General features: G+C 45.2%; 1 protein-coding gene across 2 annotated transcripts in view; it reads right to left on the bottom strand.

Moving 5' to 3' along the window:
• Positions 1 to 15,580, bottom strand: part of NEXMIF (neurite extension and migration factor) — a 1,529,077-nt gene that overhangs the window by 675,770 nt on the left and 837,727 nt on the right. For both annotated transcript variants that reach the window (XM_085608249.1, XM_085608247.1), the window contains exon 3: positions 359 to 417. In XM_085608249.1, coding sequence (XP_085464375.1) covers positions 359 to 360 — 2 coding nt within the window. In that variant the 5' untranslated portion in view covers positions 361 to 417. The remainder of the gene's footprint in view (positions 1 to 358; positions 418 to 15,580) is intronic.

Here is a 15,580-nt window from a genome sequence, read left to right as displayed (position 1 = left end):
GGGAACCTTACCATATCTGGTATATCACATAACATCTGCAAATAGGGTGTAGAAAGCTATCAAAAGTAACACAACCTACTACCAGAACATCAAACGGGGAGACAGTGGCACAGCCAGGATTCAGAATCTGTACTATATCTTTCCCAATCTCAGTCTGGCTTCTAAAGAGATCTCTATAGGCAAGAAAGATAAGCGATTCTCACCCCGCGCTCTACGATGATCGAAAGGAGGTGAGACATTTAAAACAGTACATTAATCGCAAGTATGAAAAGAAAAATGCATATAGGCAAAGCAACACATTGCCTGTCGACTTTAATTGCAGGGCAGTGTTTATTGAAAATAAATAGGAGCAACTCACATTTTTGATCCTTTTCGAAAGCCAGCAACGGTTTAATTAGCTCGGTCTCATTATATGCTCTGAAATATAAAAAAGGCACCATTAGAATTACACCCCACTGGTAAATTACATTAGTTTGACACTTATTAGGAGGCTGCCTTCAGTGAGGTTTTATTGATAAGAGACATGGGCCATATTACATAAAGTACATTTTTCTCTTTTCTTGTAGCAAATTTGATAGACGCTTGAGAAAGAAGATTTTGCCCTAGTGTAAATTACAAGTTCTTTGTACAAAGCCAGCCCGAATATACCTCTAAACGCCCATTAGGGCACCCACAGCCAGTTGTTTACAACAATTACCTTACGTTTATATCTGCTGGGTAATGGGCATGCCAACTACCCTAGGAGATGAGTAGGCAATCCACTAGAGCCCGCCTATGTCACCGCCTGCAAGCTAAATTAAGACTTTGATCTGCAACGAAAACCTAGGAATAGTTTTGAAAGTCACCACCGCACTACCAAAAGTGCTTTGATGCCATGCCAATGATAACTGGGCACTACACAAATGCCCATGATATAAAAAAGCATAACATAGCAAATAAAGTATTTTATAGAGGACTTCCTACAGCAGCTACGAGACATGTGTTACTAAATACAATTCAATAATTTGTAAGAACACTCATATTTAGTTGTTTCTACACAGAGCTGCAATTAAGTGATACCGTTCTTCAATAACAGGTTGAAACTGGTACGAGAACAACCACTACCTAACACTGAACATGAAGTCAATACACATCCAAAAAACACAGTCGCCTAGGCCTCCTTATTACCTTTATCTATAGAGGAACGTGATAATTTAATCAAATCTCTAAAGCCCACAGACTACTTTCAAGACGCCATCAAAGCAGAAATCATGAAATCCAATTCCCACCTTTTTGACAACATGGTACATGCTGAGAGACCTGTCACTGTTGAAAGGCCTTGTCCACGAAAACTGGCCAAATTCCACTCGCATCTAAAACCGACCATGTTTCTTGAAAACCTATGAAATTTGTGAATGAAAACATGTTTCTCACTCCTTGCCAATCCAGTCTCAGATCTGGATTTCGAATGAAGCCCGCTATCCTGAAGCTTCTTTGAACATCTACCACATGACTGACTTGGGTTACTCATGCGCTTCCTGGATCTTTCAGCATAATTCAACACAATTGATGCTAAAACAACTTGAACACAGAATGGACTTTGTTGACTAAGTCCGGAGCTGGTTTTTTATCCTCTTCTCAATCACAGACATCCGGTAAAAACTCGAAACAACAGTTCCACAGTGTACAGCATGAAAGGATCAATTTCAGCCCCATTAAGATTCGACCTTAGGCTTGAACCCCTATAATATACTAAAAGAGTTTGACATCTGCCTACACCAACATGCTACAAATTCAATGATACGTGAAGACACTGTGCCTGAAAGACATCCTCACAATCAAATTTCCTCCTACTAATGCCTCAAAAGACGGAATTTTTACTTATTAATTACAGAAATAAATAGACTGCACAAAGTCCTACTGGATGAACTCTTCTTTGAGGACATTCTTACAATCTACTCACCATCTGTAAAATCCCTACATTCTACTATTAATAGCACACTTACTCTAAATCCCACACATCAACAAATGGATAAATGCAAATTTGGTCTTTCACGCTCTGAAAAAAATAAATATCTACTTTTGTAATATCCTAAATAAAATAAATGCTACTCGATTTCTACACCTCAAAATGTTAAACGTTTAATGAGCATGCCAGTTTTAAAAGTAGCAACTAACATATCACTGTAGTTTATAAATTCAAATTTTTTCTATAACGCACACACGTGTCAGAACCAAACGTATCTCCTTTCCATCTTCTTAATACCTTAAATTGGTTAAGAGAGGACCTACATTGTCTGGCCACGCTCCTCTGGCTATAGCATCTCTCCTACAGGTATGTGAGGTGGGTGTAGAAGCGCCCTTATGACAAAAGATAAAGTGAACTGTAGCACTTCAGTTAATGGGACACACGTACTGGCAACTTGGCGTTACTGTTGTGCTACAATTTTTCCGCTCCACCCTAACAGGAATTGTGGAGAATACTCGAGGCCTCTATTGGGAGGATTAATTATTTACCACAATGCAGAGTAAAGGTTATTATGACTTTAAAATGCCTCACATAAAATCCTTTAATCTGTGCAGTGCTGGCCCTTGTTTTAATTGAAACAACTCTTTCATTTAACACTTCCTGCTGGCAGAGCCCTTTGTTGAATCAATATACAGGCGAAAGCTACCTTTCCAATAACCACGTCAACGTGTGTAAATTCCATTTGTCTTAAAATCTCACAGCACCTCTTTGGACAATGCCTCCCTTCGATTTTCATCTACTATCCTACCATTACGGCCTTATGATACAACCAGGGTCCCCCATTGGTCCAGCTAGCCCACCAAAAAACAGAGCAGGGTTGCGAACACTTCTTTGCAAATTAGAAATGCTTGTGTTGAAAGTACTCCTCCCAGCCCCCTGACAGAGGAAATTATTGTACTAGAAGGAGTAATTGCCAAGGCAGTAATAACATCGAGCCATATCCGACAACTGACACAGCCAGAAGATGCATTACCACGGCCACGTGGGGGGAAGAAGTACAAACTATCACCCTGTGCTTATTCAGCTTATAATACGCAATATCTCCATTTATCCCATCACTCTGAAAGCCTACAATCAGCAAAACAGAGAACAGATGCAGAACACACCGGCGGCCATTTTGTTTCAAAAGCCAGGCCGTTCACAATGTCATTGAATTGCCTGGACTGAAACTGGAAGCAAAAATAAAAAATGAAAGCACTTGACTCTTTAAACACAATGAATTATGAGTTTGCCATTAGTGAAACAATGCTGACCTCCCAGCATGGCACCCGGCGCAAATTACAGTTTGCTTTTTACATCACATTCTCATTAAGACCAACCTCGCTTTTGATGCGGACCGGCGCAGGGAGCGAGGCCACTTCATCTTGGCTTATAATTATTGCAGCATCCATTATGGATTCCAGACACCTTATTTGGGGGGGAAAACGCACTGCCTGACTGTTGCATTCCAAAGGTTTTACAGCTAATTATTGGGTTTTTTTTCAGGCCAGTTCAGTCGAGCAGACAAATGGGAGTGTGCGCGCCAATCCGCGGGCAGTTGAAAACGGAAACCGAGAGAGCCACGTTTGCTGCTAAAAATGGCGCCTTTGAAAAGGAGCCACGGAGGACCCCTCAACTACAGCCGTCGTGTAATCACCCTATGAATTAATGGTCTAACCCAGACAATTATGTCCCAGACAGAAAAGTGTACCTTTGCCATTTCCCAATCCTATATTATGTATCCTCATTAGTGCTACATTGCCACTAGTGCCACATATATAATTCTTCAAGAAAGACTAATCTAGCGCAGGTTACGCTTAACTGTTGAGAGGGGCCACCTCACTGAGGGGGACATAACAGTTCGGGGGTCATAGTTCACAGTCATGTCGACTGGAAGTGGAGGGGCGATGTGCAAGGATCGCCGCATGCGCTGCATTACAGAGCAAACGCGCCAACTCCATGCTCTCCCACTGCTACCATGGAATTGCAAGCTACTTCCAGTCCTCTCTTGATTTAACGATTAACACTTCTCTACACATCAAACACAATCTTAGTATGGTCAATGTTCAAAGAATGCTCACTACATTGCAATGCTGCGAGCTGCAGTTCTCTAACTGGTGGGTTGTATTGGCACTGGTCATTGCCATCAATGGTTTCGTAAGTTTTTTTCGTTGATAGCACTTTGAAAACACACCATGATAGACTATTTGCAGTCAGCATTGAAACACGCCCTGAAGAGGCCGCGAGGTCCTCACAGTAGGGCTGGTAAGTTTAAACATCAGTAAGCCCAAACTATGATAGTCTGCCTGCAGTCAACTTGAGCTCATGCCCTGAAGAGGTCTGACAGTCTGCCAAAGTAGTGATTAAAGGATGAAAGCATCTCCTAACAAAGGATCCATTATCATGTGCTCAGATGGAAGCGGCAATTCAAGTCAAGAAAGCGCCGAATTTAAGACCCAAGATCCAGAGAATCGCCTTACCATCATTCTGCCTTCAATAGGTAAAGTGCTCTATTAAAGCGAGCCACCCCATTAAGATAGAGGGGAATGAGAATATGTGGAAATCTGGGATCAATGTAAGTATCTAAAATATCATTAGTACATGGAGAGTTTTCAATAACACCAGGGACCCTTGATTTATAATTACTGTCTAGCATTTAGTAAATTCAATCTGTGGCAGCACATCCAGCAAATGGGGACAAATGCCGCCAAAAATAAGAAACGTCTTCAAATATTTGTACATAAACCAAAACGATTACATCTCCATAAAGGGTCACATTACTTTCCATATTACATGTTGTGCAATTTCTTCTACCATTGCGGCCAATTTTGGGACTGGGGAATCAAAGGGATGGTATATTAAAATGAAGTAGTGGGAAATATTAGCATATTTACAAGACAAGGACGGGCAGTTGAAAGTAGTATCAGAATAAAAAGGTTCACATAAAGTAGTCCGATGTGGATGAATAATTGCAGTGACACAGCTTCCTTGTTTATTGAGTGTTAGACCTGGCATCCTTGGCGTGGTTTTCCCTGACTTTTTGGCTCTACCTCCTGTGTTTTTTTATTTTTTATATTCTTTTTTAAGGTAGGCGAAGGATCGAGGGGCATCCCCCCTCCAGACATCCCCCAAATATTCAATGCCTATGAGTTTCCATCCCCGGAACCCAGTCCAACAAGTTACTTCTCCTAGTTGGTCTCCATGCCACAGAGGGGTTCTACCCGTCAGTGCGCCCGACCACCCCAAGAACTTATTGGCCTCCCTCCAGCACTGAACAACCACCCCCGTGTGGGACGGCCAATCTCTTCCTGGCTTCCGAGCATAGAGCAGTGGCTCGCAACAACCACCAGGCATGACCATCCGGTCGACTCTATAGGCCGGTTCCGACCGATCCGCATATACCCAATCGTTAACCACCTGTAGTTGTGAAGCCCAGTAATAATACAATTTGACGTACGGAAGGGCCAGCCCTCCATCGTACACCCCTCTCGTCAGCTTATGCAACGCTATCCTTGGGTTGCCACCATCCCAGAGCAACGTCCGTAGTGCTTGTAATAACACATCTTTTAGGAAGGATGGTTTTTAAATTCTGCGTTTGAAAATAGCACTTTTAGAAAGTGGCTATTTACTTTTTCAACCTTTCTGTGTGCTCCTGCCTGTTTGTGGATTAACTGTCTGACTTGAGAGTGGCTGGGGTGGCTCCAGGAATCTAGGTGAGTCAGCACTAGGCTGAATAGGACGATGTGCATTTGGAGTGGTGGGAGGAGTAGCACCTGGGTCTGAATAGGGCTATGCCTGCCTTCCACAATGCTGGCTCCACCCCCTGCTGTGTGTCTGATGACCCTGGCCCACACTTACAAAGGAAGAAGTTGTGCACTGGCTGAGTGCACCCAGAACTGGTTTGGACTGGGTCCAGGACCCCTTACACCTAGAGAACAAAGACTTTTGGGGTATAAATATGAGAGCCGAAACCCCTGAACTTTAGATCATCCTGGAACTCAAGAGGAACCTTTGTCGAGGAGAAGAGCTGGAGAAACTGAAGAGAAGCACTGCCCTTGCTGTGTGTTCTGGGGCTAACCTGCAGTTGCTATTCTGCCAAGGAAAGGAGAAGGACTTTGCTGTGTGCTATGTCCCCTGCATGAAGAAGATCTCCAAGGGCCTGAGGAGAGCTGGCCTCCTGTTTTGAAGTCCCAGGAACAAAAGGACTTCACCCCCAGCTCCCCTGAACTCTGCTGTGAGAGTTCTGACCTGCCTAGAGTGCCTTACCCAGTTGTAGGGCCTCTGAAGGTTGTTTGCTGCTGTTTGGGAGCTGGGAGAAGAAGAAAGCGTGAAAAGCACTGCAGAACCCGTTGCATCGCTCTTCTTGCAGCACATTTCACCAGCACATCTCGACGGCGCGAGAAGATTTCCATTGCATCGTCATGCCGCTGCAAAGATCGAAGCAGCGCCTGTCGCCGCTGCAAGAACCGATGCATCGAGGGATCGCGGCTGAAGAGGACCAACGCCGCCGCATCAATCGCTGTCACATCCCGAAGATCTACGCATACGTACCTGTGCGAGATGCTTTCCCGACGCATCACTTGCGAACTGGAACCGGCACAAAGACTCGAAGCATCACTCCCCCTACAGACCGGACTTGACGCAACCCGTCCGCTGCGTGCAGCGGGGCTGTTGCATCGCCTCCCCAGAGTCTCAGGAGTGTCGCATCTCTTTGCTTTCCGATGCTGCAGCTGTTTGGCTTGGGTCGCATCTCCAGGTACTTTGGTGCAAAGTCACACAGCCATACATTTCTATGGTACAAGTTCTTAAACCCTTTTTAAAGTCATATTTTTAAATTGTATATGTTGGATTTTTGTCGTTTTGGTCTTGTGTAGTTTAGATAAAATACTTTATTTTTCTAAACTGGTGTGGTGTCCATTTGTGGTGTTTTCACTGTGTTACTGTGAGTTTTGGTACAAATACTTTACACATTGTCTTTGGGATAAGCTTGTATGCTCGGGCTAAGCTACCAAGGGGGTGAGTAGGGGTTATCTAAAGTGTGTATCCCCCTTACCCTGACTAGAAGCAAGGGTCCCTATTTGGACAAAGGTACCCACTTCTCCCAACTAGAGACCCCCAGTTGAGGCAGTAAGCTTGATCGATTTCTGCAAGCGTGTTTGTGGTGGGGGATGGGGGGTAGTTCATCCAACAAAGCGTTATGTTTATAAAGCCAAGTTTCTCTCATAAAAATTATATTAGCCACTCTCTTTTCAAAGAGGTCTGCCATCTGACGTTGGTGGCCTACGACATTACATACCAACATCTTGAATTTAAGCTTTAAGGTGTGTTGATGGGATTGAGAAGAGGCAGACTTTAGAGACATACACGAAGGAAATGCTTTTTCCTGGGGTTAGAATAGTTTCAGTTTCATGCAATTTTCTATCAAAAAGTTAGCAAAGAGTTTTCTGAGGGGTGGGGGGAAGAAGGATATGTTAAAGAAAACTTACTTGACAGTGGGTGTGTGGGACTCAGAGTTCAAATGAGCAGCCTGGCTGGCCTCGGGGTGCATTATGGTACCAACAGGCTTCGAAATAAGCGAGTTTATGTTTAAAATCTTAAATTTACTCCAGAAGTAACTTGCGATTTAAAAAAAAATGAATAATGAACATTCTTAACTTCAAGCAATAAAATGCAAAATGACCAGAGTGCTAGTTAGCCAAAACGCAATGTACCTAGAGCATAGAGATAACTTAAAATGTAAGGGTCACAGCAAGAGGAATAGGGGATCATCAACTAGCAACAGTTTCAATCTTCGATTCTTATGACTGCCAGACAAAAGAGTTCCTGCACTGTTAATAGTAGCTGCACACTTGCCTAAAATATCTCTTAAAACCACTCTTAGTAGTATGCCGATTTTTGTAAATCAAGCAAAACCTCTATGATTTATTCTGTACATCAATCTCTCTATGCAGGGTCACATAACCGAAACCTCAATGGCGGATACGTACCATACTTAACGCATTGCCTCAAGACCATAAGACCTTAGTACAGTCCTCAGTTAGGTCTCAATTAGACTACACAACTGCTACTCAGAGGCATACTGAAACCAAGCCTTTCACAGACCGATCTAACATAGAAACATCTGCTCACATCTCTTTAGTTTTAAAATATCTGACCTCGCTCTCAGTGGACCAAAGATGCATTCACAAAACATCACCTATAAGGTCGTCATCGTAACATGCGATCAATTCTAACGAAAAGGAAATATGTCGGAAAAAAACTGAAATTCTACGAACAAGGTAATGCTCACTCTAGAAATCTCGAAATTCAAGAAAAAAAAACTCAGAGTCTGCACTAAGGGCCTCATGTAGGTAGCGAAATACCGGTCGGTAACGGCCGATTTTCGGTAAATATGCCGTTACCGACCGGTATTCAGACAAGTGAGATGTAGGAGTCCAAAAACCACTTTTCGGTAAATATGAGGCGGTAAATACCGATTCATAGTTACCGAATTCTAAAATACCGATTCATATTTACCGAATACACATTTAACGAATCGGTAAATATGAAGTGGTAAATATGAAGTGGTAAAAATTTAAAATGACATGTAGGAGCAGTCGGTAATTAAGAAATCCAGGAAAATCGGTAAATAAGAGTCGGTAATTAACACGGATGGAAAGCAGGTGGTAACCATCAACAATGCACATAAGCAATCCCAAAATGCAACAGCGTGGACAACATGGCCGCCATGTACGTCATTGCAAGGCGCCTACGTCTACAGGCAGCAGGACTGAGGGTGTGGCGACGGGAGGAACAAATCTACAGACAGCGCATCACACTATTACAGCTGACTGATGCAGAGATACATGAGAGGTACAGGCTACACCCCGAAACCATCATGGACCTGATAAGGGACCTGCACCCACTCCTGGACCAGCCAACAAGAAGGGCGCACGCCATACCACCACATGTGCAGGTGCTCTGCAGCCTACATCTACTGGCATCCGGCAGTTATCAGGTGGTGACAGCTGCGGTGGGTGGTGTATCCCAGAGTTGCCTGTCCCGTTTCTTCAGGAAGTTCCTGGATGCCATGATGCAGAGAATGCACCACTACATAAGCTTCCCAAACACACAGGCTGCACTGCAGAAAACAAAAACAGACTTTTATCACATGGCACAGTTCCCCCATGTCATCGGCTGTATTGATGGTACACACATCCCAATCTGTCCACCAGCTGATACAGAGCACATCTACAGGAACAGGAAGTCCACCCACTCCATCAATGTGCAGGTGATCTGTGATGCAGGGAACATCATCACAGATATTGTTGCAAAGTTTCCTGGGAGCACCCACGACTCTTACATCTTCCAGAATAGTGGGATCTACACACGACTGAGTGCCGGAGAATTCGGAGAGGGATACCTGCTGGGTAAGTAACAGTGACGCCCCTTGAAACCTGCAAATCAGAGTGTATAGAGGCATGTACCTGATGGTTCCCTTTTACTCATCCAGGCGACAGTGCATATGCATGCCGTTCATTCATCCTCACTCCCTACCTACACCCAGCAACCCAGAGTGAGAGACGATACAACGTGGCCCACAAAACAACACGCAATGTGGTGGAGCGCACGTTTGGACTACTGAAGAGCAGGTTCCGCTGCCTCCACAAGAGCGGAGGCGCACGCCAGTACAAACCCATCACCTGCTGCAAGATAATTGCCACTTGTGCAATGCTGCACAACCTTGCCACGAAAAAAGGTACAGATGTGGAACTAACATATTTTGAGGACAACGAGGATGAGTCAGGCCAGCCAGAGGGCAGCGCAGCTAGAGTGCCAACTGCAATCGATGGGAGAGAGAGACGGGCAGAGATCACATGCAACTATTTCTGAGTAAGTGAGGGGACACAGCGAGTTGTGAGAAGTCATGACGTAGTTTAATGTGGCACCACGCCATGAACACATGAACAGGCCAATCTGGCAATATGCCATCTATACAATGAGTATGTCCAGGGTTACGTCACCCAATGGCAAGTGGATAAGCAGGGCCACATCAATGTTTGCGCATACGCGCTGCAGTGGTGGATTGCACGGCCTGTGCATCCTCACTAGAGCCAACCCCAAGCCGCCTGCTGCTCCTGCGTGCTTCGGGGACGGGGGGTGTGATGCTGCTGCTGGTGTCGATGCTCTCCGCAGCATCCCCTGCAGCAGTTGTCGACGCCTGACTAGTCAATAGCACCCCTAGTGCACTTGTCACCTGCACCATCCCCCGAGACAGGTCGCTGCAGCACTGTGTTAGGCCCTCCTGCATCGTCACAGAGCGCCGGCAAAGTAGGGAAGTCGCAGTTGCCAGACGGTTGAGTGCCCTGCTGGTAGTGTCCCTTCTCTGGCGTTCCCGGCGCCGTGCTTCGATGTCAGCATCTAATTTGCTGCACAACTGCTGGATTGACTGGGACATGTCCCGAATGCCCGCAGCCATGCCGCCAATGTTTGTGTCCATGTTGACTAAGCTTGTCTTCATCACCCGCATGTGCCTCTGGACTGACATAACTGCCTTTGATTGCAGGCGCTGTTGCTTCAACATTTGGCCCTCGAGCCCCAAGAAGACACCATGGCCGTCAGTGGGTGCTGGTGGACTCTGGACACGCGACCTGCGGCGCCCTCTTGCTCCCGTCTGTGCTGCCTGTGAGGTGTGGGGCACAGTGGGATGGCTCCCTTCCTGGGGCCCGGTGCGGTCTTCTGGGGCCATGCTGTCGTCTGACGAGGTGTCTAAGGCTCGTAGCCTGGCTGCTGGACGCCTCCTCATTCTCACACCTGCAAGCGGAGATGTGGCCGGTGAATCGAACATGAGTGGCGATGCTGGCTCTGGTGGTGGTGATGCTGGCTCTCGGTGAGGTGATGCTGGCTCTGTGTGCGGCGAGGCTGGCTGCGTAGGTGGTGCGGCTGCAAGTGGGCCTGCTCCCTGGTCTGAACTCGTGCTGGCTAGAGGTGATTTTTGTGGCCGGTGTGCCGTCTCCCCTGCAGCATGCCCTGTACTGCATGATGTCACATCTGTGGACAGAAAAACAACATTGGCTCAGTGTCCCCGAAGGGCTGCATTGCAAGCGTCACAATAAATCAGTTCACATTCCAATCTGTCCTCTGTCTCCTTGTGCCTCGAGTGCGTGACATGCCTTGTTGCCCTGTAACATTTACGTCATGGTTAGTGTTGCCCTGACTACATCTCCCGGAATGCATTGCCTGTCTGCACTGACACGTGTGGACTGCAGTGTGATTCTCGTTTCACAATGGGGGATGTGGGATAGGGGTAGGGGAGGCTACATTGCTGTGCTTTCGTCTTACCTTGGTGTGTTGCGGCTCTGGCAGAGCTGTCGGCGTCCCCAAGACCCACGACGCTCTCTTGCTCGAGTGTGGCCGCCACCAGCTCCTCCAGTTCGGTGAGGGCAGGTGCCCTGTTGGTTCCACCTCCGGTCTGGCTGGCCTCCTTCTGGATGTCGCCCATCTTCCTCTTGGTCACAATCCTCAGGTCATACCAGCGCTTTTTGAGGACCTCAATGTCCCTGTGGGTCACTCCCACAGCATTGACCTGCGCCTGGATGGCCAGCCATATGTTGCGCTTTTCGGCCTCAGGCACTTGCAGGGATTGCCTCCCAAACAGCTTCTGGTGCTGCTTCACCACCTCCTCCACCAGCACCTGGAGTTCCTTGGGGCTGAATTTGAGCTTCCTCCTCCTTTCCCCTCCGTCTTTCTGTGTTCTCTGGCTGGACATGCTGTTCGTTTCCCGCTCGCACATGCAACTGCTCCCTGCCTCTCCTCTGCACTCCAAGCCTCTCCAGGGTCGGCTAATTATGTACACCTGCCTGGGTGTGGCCACTTCGGCTAATTGTGTACACCTGCCTGGGTGTGGGCAGTTCCTGGTTGGGTGGGCTGTCGTTGCACAGGATTAGCTGTTTCGTCAAGTCATGTGATGTTATTTACCGAATCCGTACGTACCGATTCGGTATTTTCCGATTCGGTAGATACCACCTCGGTATTTTCCGATTCGGTAGATACCACCTCGGTATTTACCGATTCGGTGGATACCACCTCGGTATTTACCGATTCGGTGAATTCCGATTCGTATTTACCGACTGTTACCGAATCGGTAACTGTTACCGAATTTTTACCTACATATAACTTACCGGTTCTAATTTACCGATTCGGTACGGCTCGGTATTTAAGAACCGGTAAAATGTATTTACCTACATGAGGCCCTAGGGGCCATATGTACGTAGCCGAATACCGGTCGGTAACGGCCGATTTTCGGTAATTATACCGTTACCGACCGGTATTTAGGCTTTTGACATGTAGGGGGCTCATTTCTGTATTCGGTAATTTACCGAATCGGTAAAATTACTGATTCGGTAATTTTACCGATTCGGTAAATTACCGAATACAGAAATGAGATGTAGGGGGAGTGTGTGGTGGGTGTGGGGAGTCGTTATTTACCACCAACTGTAAGTTGGTGGTAAATGACAAATGACTCAGTAAATGCATTTTTTAGCCCTTAGATGTGTGCAATGTGGCAGACACACATGCCCTCAGGGCATGTATGTGTGCCACATGTGCACACATGCAGAAATCAGGGGTGCAACAGGGTGTCAATGTGACACCCTGCCACCCTTGATTAAGCTCCCCCCATTACCGATTCGGTATTTACTGATTCGGTAATGGTAACTGGCTTCCCATTGATTCCTATGGGCCTCCTGGCCCATAGGAATCAATGAGATACAGGTTGCCATTACCGAATCGGTAAATACCGACTCTAAAATACCGACACTTACCGATTCGGAATTTTTTTTCCTACATTACATTTACCGATTCATAAATACCGAATCGGTAACATTCGGTATTTATGAAGTGGTAAATGTAATTTACCTACATAAGGCCCTAGATCTTGATAGTTGGATTATATGCATTTAGAAGCATCTGGACCTTGTGGTATCTTCAATCCATCACAAACAGGAACAAGAAATATGTTTTAGGCTGTCTGCAAACAAGTACATAAAAGTTACTTTATAGATACACCCTTCATTTCACCCCAGCATCGAAGGGATACTAAGGCAAACACGGTGTATGTACAACTCCCAGACTCACTTAGAAAAGATTCAACTCAAAATTACATTAGGAGGGTAGTATCTAGCACACAGATCTTAGGAGGCTATTTATCCTGTAATGAGTGAGAATCACCCCTGTCTTTAACTCATTCTAATCACTGGACAAATCTGCTGGGCCAAGCACCATTACAAACACACAGTTTAATCCCGACACTGCCAGACATCTGGGATGAGTATGAGCAGCAGCTGCTTTGGCAGTCTGATGAGGCAAAGAGAAGGAACTAAGTTGTGAGGCTGTTAATTAAGCTCACAGCTCTGCTTCTGTCACATAAACGTATCAGACGGTCTGTCTGCAACAGAAACAGAATTTGTAGAAATTATAATATTTGAAGGGAAGAATATTAGCGAAATAATTTGCTAAAACATACTCCTATTTTCAGATAAAATGACTGGAAATACACTAGACTAATGACAAGGATAAAATGTGTGTGAGGGCGAGGAGGAAGGCATATGTTGGGTAAGACCACTGCTGTTTATTGCTCTATAAGTGCCTGTAACACACCTCCCTCACTAAGCAAGGGTCTGTGGGTCAAACTATGCCACAGTGCAGTACATATATTATGCATTTGGCTATTGTTAGCTCATACCAGTGTTATACCCATCCATTATTTCCTATATTTCCTTGAGATAATATATTTCCGATGAGTTTCAGATTTTAAATAATGTGAATCCTAAATCTTTTTCAGTGTTACCTATCCCAAATGAACCTACTGCTGAGCCTGACAATCTGTCCTTCCTTGTGCAGCAAAGGTGCTTGAAACTGCCAACAACCAGCAGATGTCCCTCCCCACCTTGTATCAAAGGACCTGGGTGACCTTCAGTCTAGCTTTAGACCCTGTCAGGGCAAAGAGAACACTCTACTAAACATCAGCTAAGAATTGGCGGAGACCAAGGTTTCTCTTGCATCTTGGTCCTATTAGACACCTCAGCAACAACCACCAGGTATCAATCAAAAGGCTGATATTGGCTGGCATTTGAGGAACAGCGCTGCCCACACCAATACGACCTGGGCCTATTCCTCTCGAGAATAATCAACATAAAGTGCAGTGTACCACAGAGTTCTGCTTTGCCACAAATGAATTTCACTTTTTATATGACCACCATTGCTGATACACTAAAACATCTACCAGATTGGTTATAACGTTTGCCAATAATACACGACTCATAATTTAAGTGAGGCTGGCAACCTCCCCCCTGCCTTTCACAGGACGCACACTGAATGATGCAATTTTGCCTTTTTTGCATAGTCACGCCAGATTTTTACTCAATTTTTGTTGGTATTAGGGCTGTCTGCACTGTGACACTGCTATTAAGTGCCAACACGTGTGTCCACTCGCGGTAAAATAGTAATGGAAAAATTGGTTTCACCCATATGGTCTATTTACCTTTCCTGTAAGGCCGTTGTAGATAGCACAGAAAATGAAAACATGGCATGTGAGTTAAATATTTGATGTGGGTAGCAATGTGTACATACACCACCGACAATGATAACAAAACTATATGGCTGGAGGAAGCCCTTTCTGGTTGGGCTGCAGTTTAAAGGCACTACAGTAACCCGCAGAGAGGAAAAGTGCATTTGCCATGTTAGAAAACCCATTTGTTTATATCAATAAGTCACCCCTTACGAGTGCCTTGTAAGCCCACAGAGTAGGTTGTCTATTATATGAAAAGTAGCATACTATATATTTGAAATGGGTACCCTCATAATGTTTGACGTCTAAAAGCCATTTCCTCAGTATAGGTCCAGCTACATGTTCCATAAGACAAGCGCAGGTAGGTTTAAAATATCCAATCTTCATCTTTGATAAGGAAACATATAAAAGTTTTCTACTTAGTTCAAAAATTGATTGAATGGTGATATCATATTTTTAATAACTTTAGTGGAAAGTGCTTTCGGTTGCCAAAGCCAGAACTGACTTCAAATCAGTTCTGCTACTAATCATACCTCCAGCGCTGGAATACACATTTTTAGCTGGGAGATTTAATGACTTTGGCTCTGAAGACAACAACCTTCTTGGACTAAGGAGTAGGAGCGCCTAGCTTAGAACAATACTAATATTCCACATAGCTACAGTGGGTAGCAAGATGGATGCTGAACCCCAAGGATACAAGCTAGCATACCTGCAATCTGAGATATGAGTGGAGGCAGGGTAGGTCCCAATGCTGTTACACATGTATTGCTAACACATAATGACGCACAGAATCACGTCAACAAAAACAGATGCATCATGGCTTCAGTTATAGGGTATACCAGAATTAGTGAAATTAAATGACATCCAAAACAAGTAAATATGGATGTAAGCAGAGGTGGAAATGGTGGGAGACCTATATGATAGAACAGTAGTACAAACATTCTACTCTCTGCAGTAAAATATCCAATTCATCCCAAGCAATTTTTAACATATAATCAGGGCCACTGGAATTATGCGATTCTGCGGCTGCTGCAATTTTTGCATAA

This window comes from Triturus cristatus, chromosome 5_2 (genome assembly GCF_964204655.1).
Source record: "Triturus cristatus chromosome 5_2, aTriCri1.1, whole genome shotgun sequence".
Taxonomy (NCBI): Eukaryota; Metazoa; Chordata; class Amphibia; order Caudata; family Salamandridae; genus Triturus; species Triturus cristatus.
This window is presented reverse-complemented; position numbering and strand designations above follow the sequence as displayed.